Source organism: Thunnus albacares, chromosome 13 (assembly GCF_914725855.1).
Source record: "Thunnus albacares chromosome 13, fThuAlb1.1, whole genome shotgun sequence".
Classification (NCBI taxonomy): domain Eukaryota; kingdom Metazoa; phylum Chordata; class Actinopteri; order Scombriformes; family Scombridae; genus Thunnus; species Thunnus albacares.
Window position 1 is genome coordinate 30919746 of NC_058118.1, and position 7197 is coordinate 30926942.

The 7197-nt window shown below is 36.4% G+C and overlaps 1 protein-coding gene across 1 annotated transcript; it reads left to right on the top strand.

Moving 5' to 3' along the window:
- The first annotated feature begins 2877 nt into the window (after positions 1-2877).
- LOC122995867 (odorant receptor 131-2-like) lies at positions 2878-3840 on the top strand. The gene has a single exon (XM_044371247.1). It carries the CDS (start codon positions 2878-2880, stop codon positions 3838-3840), a length of 963 nt encoding a protein of 320 aa, XP_044227182.1.
- Positions 3841-7197: the final 3357 nt, after the last annotated feature.

Below are 7197 nucleotides of genomic sequence, written 5' to 3' on the forward strand. Positions count from 1 at the left end.
AATTTAAATAGGTTACAACTCATCCACTGTGTAATGCTAGAGAGTAGATGTCAGTTTATATATATACTGTATATATTTACTATATCTAAAATTTTAATTATGAATTTTATGTATATATTTATATCACCTGTCTTTTGTGGTAGTTGTGTTTTTCTCATACATTCTATAGGTATTTGAGTTTTATCTTACCTTCTAACTTTGATTGTTATGCACAACAACACCAAGGTAACATCAATAAATTGACAATAAACCTGTTTCTGATTCTGATTTTAAGGACTTTCAACAAAGCATTTGCACTTTTTTGTGGAAAAACACATCAGACACAAATGATCAAAACAAATGATTTTTCTATACATTAACACACATCTGGAGGAGATCTTTGATGCTTGGCACACAGCAGCACTCAAAGATGATGAACCAGTTATTTGTCATCAGTTTCAATACTAATTTCCTTCATTAACCATTGGAAAATATTTTTTAAAGAAACATATTTTTAACTTTAAAAAAACATATTTGCTCTACTGCTCATCAAATATTCAAAATCCCTACAATGCAAAAAACCCTGGCTCTAGAGAACAGAGGCCTTGCAAACTGAATATAAACCTCATTTACAGTGTCAGATGCAAGTATTTACATGGCTGAAGTCTCATGTTCAATCTAATCTTTTATCCTAATCTGTGACTTCAACCTGAGATAGTTACATTCATACAATATCACAAACTATACCAACAAACTCATGAAGGCATTTTACAAAAAACAATCCTCATTTTGTTATTTTGGAAACTTGGGGAGCATTCCTATGAAATCCCAGGATTAATATTAAATGTTTGACCCATCATTAGGCCGGTCAATATCAGACTGTGCTCTAAAAAATCTACCACACCCTCTGATACAACAGATACTCAGCTGCTTATTCAGGCATTATACTGATAATTAAAAGATCCAATATAAGTGATGGGGGACAAAATCCACAGTCCTCGTTTTGTGCAAAAAGTTAATTAAAAGTTTATGTTAAGCTAATTCTCTATGGTCTACTGTAGGGAATGTTAAGTGTTCAATATAGTGCATTAGAATCATAACTTTGGCTAGGTATTGCAACAGGAATATATATATTTTCTATAATTATTTATGGTCAGAACACATTTTGATTAAAAGTTTTCTGTCTTTTTTATTGTTTGCAATTTCAATGGGGACAAGGTCTATGATGATTGTTTATATATCTCAGTCTAATACCCATTTTACTGTATTTGAACATTAAGCCCATTACAATGGATTCCCAAATCCACAGCAACAACCAACAGACCCAGACTGTAACTGCCTTGACCAGCTACACGCCCAGCCAGAATATTTTCTCAAATATGTGTGATTGGACGAGAGTATTACCCATAGAGTCCAGTAGAGGGTGGAGCCTGCGTGAGATAGAACCAAAGTAACTGTTTTTGGAGCCAAAGAAGAGGAATGAAAAGTCAGCACTCAGCTTCAATCGATAATGTTAAAAACCACAAACTAAGCCACAAATCTTGGTGTAATCATGGACTCAGACCTGAATTTCAACAGCCACATTAAGACAATTACAAAGTCAGCTGAAGAATGTATCAAGGATTAAAAGACTTATGTCTCAACAGGAATTGGAAAAACTTGTCCATGAATTTATCTCCAGTAAACTTGACTAGTGTAACACCGTCTTCACAGGTCTCCCTAAAAATATCGATCAGACAGCTGCAGCTGATTCAGAACGCTGCTGCTCGAGTCCTCACTAAGACCAAGACAGTGGATCATATAACTCCAGTTCTCCGATCTTTACACTGACTTCCTGTCTGTCAAAGAATTGATTTTAAAATACTGCTGTTGTTTTATAAAGCACTGAATGGTTTAGGGCCAAAATACACTTTTGGTCTGCTGTTATGTTGTGAACCATTCAGACCTCTCAGGTCGTCTAGGGCATCTATGCTCCACATATCTGAACAAACTCCCAGAAAACTGCAGGTCTTTAATGATTGTTTTTGATTGTATTTAAGTGTCCTTATATTGTGTGTTCCTTTTGCACATTGTCTCACCTTGCCTTGTTGCTAAATAAACTTGCCTTGTCTAGTTTGGCGATGCCAGGCTAAGAAAAAGTATACTGGTATCCTAAATAACTTCCAACAACCATAACAGCAGTTGCATTAGAAGAGAATCGTTGTTACTTAGAGTTACAGCTTTGTATCTTGCAGTCAGGCCGGCAGGGTATGTGGACAGCAGGACAGACTCTAGAATGTACACAGTTATCTGCTGGACCAGCCACTTCAAAATAGCCTATTTTTATTAGAATGCTGGACTTTTTGTCAGGAGCAGACTGATTATCCACCTTAGTGTAGGTTGGACCGAGCTTCTGTACTGAATCTCCAGGCAACAGAATATACAATGACATGAACTAGAGTATTGAGTAAGAATTGTAAAGGGATTACATCATCCATCACTGTTTAACATTACTGATCTAGTTACCATACTTACATGTCATGGTATCACATGAAGTGGGTGTGAGGATTGAGATCTTAAAATGCATTTAAGGTCAGGCAAACCCTGCTGATCAGTTCCCCCCACATGGACTCAAGCACGGCCTCTAACCTGTTAACTGTCGGCACAGGGAACATGTATGTGGGTTATTTTCTATTTTACATGTGAACTCAACAGACATCTGCAAAGATGATGGGTTTTTACTGTTCTAAGGATAAAACTGTTTAATTGTGCTTTTGTGTCATAATTGCATTGAAATTTTAATGTTTTTTTGAGATCTTAAATGTGTTTTCCAGTTAGTCAAATTAACCATATAACAGGGTAAAACCCTTCAGATATATTATCTCATTTTCACAGGGGTCTGATAAATGCCTCCCTAATATGTCATATGCAACTCCATCTCAGACCAACATCACTGTTGGACTGCAGTACCGGAGACTACTGGAAATTGTGTTGTCTTCTGCTCCAATTACAGTGGCATGCTGTGTGTTTCTCTTCATTAATGGGATCATGCTTTTCACCTTGAGGAGTAAGTCTTTGTTTAGGGAGACCTCCCGTTATATTCTTCTGTATAATCTACTTTTTGCAGACACTGTGCAGATGGCACTAAGCCAGTTACTGTATCTACTGTCTGCTTGTAGAATATGGCTGACCTATCCTGTATGTGGTTTTCTCGCCATGCTCGCTGATCTCACAAATGAAGTGTCTCCTCTCACACTGGTGGTGATGTCTCTGGAGAGATATGTAGCTGTGTGCTACCCACTGAGGCACACTACCATCATCACCATCAGAAACACAGGTGTGGCTATTGTTGTAGTTTGGGCGTTCAGTTCACTAAATGTTCTCATACAAGTTATTTTGCTGTTAGATTTTCCATTTGAAGAACTGGAGAGCCTGCAGATGAAAGACCATTGCTCTGACATAGCCATGTTTCTCAGCCCACTACCTGATCATTATAACAAAGCCTTCACTTGTTTCCTATTTGTATCAGCTGGTGTGACAGTAACTTGTTCCTATATTGGTGTGGTGATAGCAGCCAGGTCAGCCTCCACAGACAAAGCTTCAGCCCATAAAGCTCGTAACACACTGCTGCTGCACCTGGTGCAGCTGGGCCTCAGTCTTTCCTCTACTGTACATGACCCATTGATTATTGCCATGTCAAAATTCCTAGACAGAGTAGCAATTGGACGCATCCAGAGAGTTCTTTATGTATGTATTATCCTTCTCCCAAGATGTCTGAGTGCTCTAATCTATGGCATCAGAGACCAGACCATCAGACCCATCCTCATTTACCATCTATGCTGTCGATTGAAACTGCCAAGGCTGGGGTCTCAACCTACATGACATTGAATTATTCAAGCACTTTTGCGTATTTAAAGAGATATATATTAATTTGAAAGAAATATGAATGTCTTTAATGTCTTTAAAATTTAAATACAGAATGAAATAATGTAGTATTGCAACAGTACTTTATATCCTTCCTGAATTATCTATACTCTGCACATACTGTATTTGAGTTCATTGTTTTTTAATTGTTGGCAAATGCAATATGCAGAAGTGATTTTAATATCTGTAGATATTTTAGTGTAGTCAAACACTTCACTCTACATCAACATAGTCCCAACACTGTGGCAAAAACTTAAAGTCCCCCTCAACTCAAAAATATGTTCTTCTTATTCCCTCATTTGGATGTTTCATCTTCACTGAAAGTTTCTCTGTGCTCTGAGTATAAATGAATATGATTTATTAAGGTAAAATATTAAAAGAAAGGAAAAAAAAAATACAATAAACAATAAAAAACACTACAGTTATAAAAAGAGGTAATAAGATAAAAAGAGGTAAAATCATGAGATAAGAAAGACACAACAGGTAGTAAAAACAGTCAAGAGGAAATACCAAAAGTTGAGTTAATTAAAAGCAAGACCATAAAAATAAGTTTTGAGCTGATTCTTGAAAATATCAAGGATGCTTGTCTTATATGTGGTGGGAGTTTGTTCCAGATCTTTGGTGTATAGCTGCAAAAAGCTGCCTCACCTTACTTTTTGCATTTTATTTGTGGCACATTTAACAAGCCAGTGTTAAGTGACCTAAGCGAACAGTTTGGAACATATTGGGCTTTAAAAACAAGTAAAAGAATTTTTTTTAAATATTTCCTCAATGTTACAGGTAGCCAGTGCAATGACACTAATACTGGTTTAATATGTTCCCTTTTCCTAGTGTTGGTTAAAATTCTTGCTGCTGACTTTTGAACGAGTTGCAGCCGATCAATGGTTTTATTTAGTAAACCAGTATAAAGTGTATTACAATAATCTAAGCGTGAACAAACAAAGGCAAGAGTGAGTTCCTTGGCATCCTCCAAAGTAAGGTAGGGTCTGACTCTTGCGATGTTTGTTTAATGATAAAAGGCTATCTTTGTAATGTTGTGGACATGACTTTTAAAATTCAATTCACAGTCAAGGATAACACCTAAGTTTTTTACTTCTAGTTTAATCTGTAGAGCCAGATTTCCAAGCCTGCTTGAAAGTTCTTCTCTCTGTGCATCTGTGCCAAATATAAGAGCTTCTGTTTTGTCTTTATTTAATTTAAATAGGTTACAACTCATCCACTGTGTAATGCTAGAGAGTAGATGTCAGTTTATATATATACTGTATATATTTACTATATCTAAAATTTTAATTATGAATTTTATGTATATATTTATATTACCTGTCTTTTGTGGTAGTTGTGTTTTTCTCATACATTCTATAGGTATTTGAGTTTTATCTTACCTTCTAACTTTGATTGTTATGCACAACAACACCAAGGTAACATCAATAAATTGACAATAAACCTGTTTCTGATTCTGATTTTAAGGACTTTCAACAAAGCATTTGCACTTTTTCGTGGAAAAACACATCAGACACAAATGATCAAAACAAATGATTTTTCTATACATTAACACACATCTGGAGGAGATCTTTGATGCTTGGCACACAGCAGCACTCAAAGATGATGAACCAGTTATTTGTCATCAGTTTCAATACTAATTTCCTTCATTAACCATTGGAAAATATTTTTTAAAGAAACATATTTTTAACTTAAAAAAAACATATTTGCTCTACTGCTCATCAAATATTCAAAATCCCTACAATGCAAAAAACCCTTGGCTCTAGAGAACAGAGGCCTTGCAAACTGAATATAAACCTCATTTACAGTGTCAGATGCAAGTATTTACATGGCTGAAGTTTCATGTTCAATCTAATCTTTTATCCTCATCTGTGACTTCAACCTGAGATAATTACATTCATACAATATCACAAACTGTACCAACAAACTCACAAAGGCGTTTTAAAAGAAACAATCCTCATTTTGTTATTTTGGAAACTTGGGGAGTATTCCTGTGAAATCCCACTATTAATATTAAAGCTGCAAGCAGCGTTGAACGGGCCCTCACGCCTCCGCACACGTCAGGCCGCAACGCAATCGAAGGGCTTCTGTCACGGGCATGTAGATGTCTTCAAACCCGAGCTGTTTTCAGACAGTGCGAGAAGGATTTAAACATCACTTCCTTTGTCCACTATTTTACCTGCTGCTGGGGCTGCTTTGCTGAAATTTCGAAGGGGGCGCTATTCAGCCAGTTTTCATCACTGATGGAATAATGTCATGTAGACTTGTTCAGGCCGGGAGAAGTTTGGTGCAGACTGGAGCATTTACAATAAAGTTATAGCGACTTCCTCTGTCATGGCAAAACATCAAATCTCAACAGTGTGAGAATTTTCTGCAGGGTAAGACGTGTCTGTCTTGCTCACACCTGTGTCATCAAAATGATGCAAGTTTTGGGCCCATTCACTTGGATTTCAATTAGTAAATTGAAAACCCCTGATGAGTTTGTGTGTAAAACAAATTAATTTCCTAATTTTCATCAAGTATAATTTTGGAAAAGTAAAAACTTTTGACCCACATGACCTGGTCAAAGTTTGATTGAAATGTGTACTGTCAGGTGTGTAGAGACAATAAGTAACTGCAGCTGGACACAGAAAAATACTCATATATTTGAATGGAGAGTGTGAGCGAACCGCTAGGTGCTCGGGCCCTAATAAAGGAAAAACTGCAGTACAGAGCTACAAATTTTAGTTTTGATGGTATTTTTCTACAGCACTTTATCACTAAACTGTCACCCTTACTCCATTTTTTCTCTTCCCCTCATAGATCATCCCCACTACTGAATTGTAAATATAAGACCTATACTTATTGTTAAATAAATGACAATAACACCAAACTTCATACAAAGTTTGTATATAATGTACTGTATGTATATAGGCCTTTCTACTGTATCCTACAAAAATGAGCTGCATTCAACTCCCACACCAGTGGCGGCTGGTGACTCAAAAAATTGGGGAGGGCAGGAGGAAAACCAACTTACCGCATCAAACTATATCATTGTCCCCCACCTGATGAAATCAGAGGGGTGGGGGGCAATTTTATATGCCAATAAAACAATTTGCTTTTAAAAACAAAAACCCCTGAGTGGTGTAAAGGCTGCTTCTTTAAAGACATTTAACATATACATATTGTTTCTAAGCAAAGAAGAGCTCATTTTAGCCATGGACTGGTTCAGATGAGTGATTTTACCAACAAAATGAAATTCAAGTTTATAGTATTGTTCTATTGTGACAACAGATTTATGTTCTCATCAAAAACAGACAAGATATCACATGATTT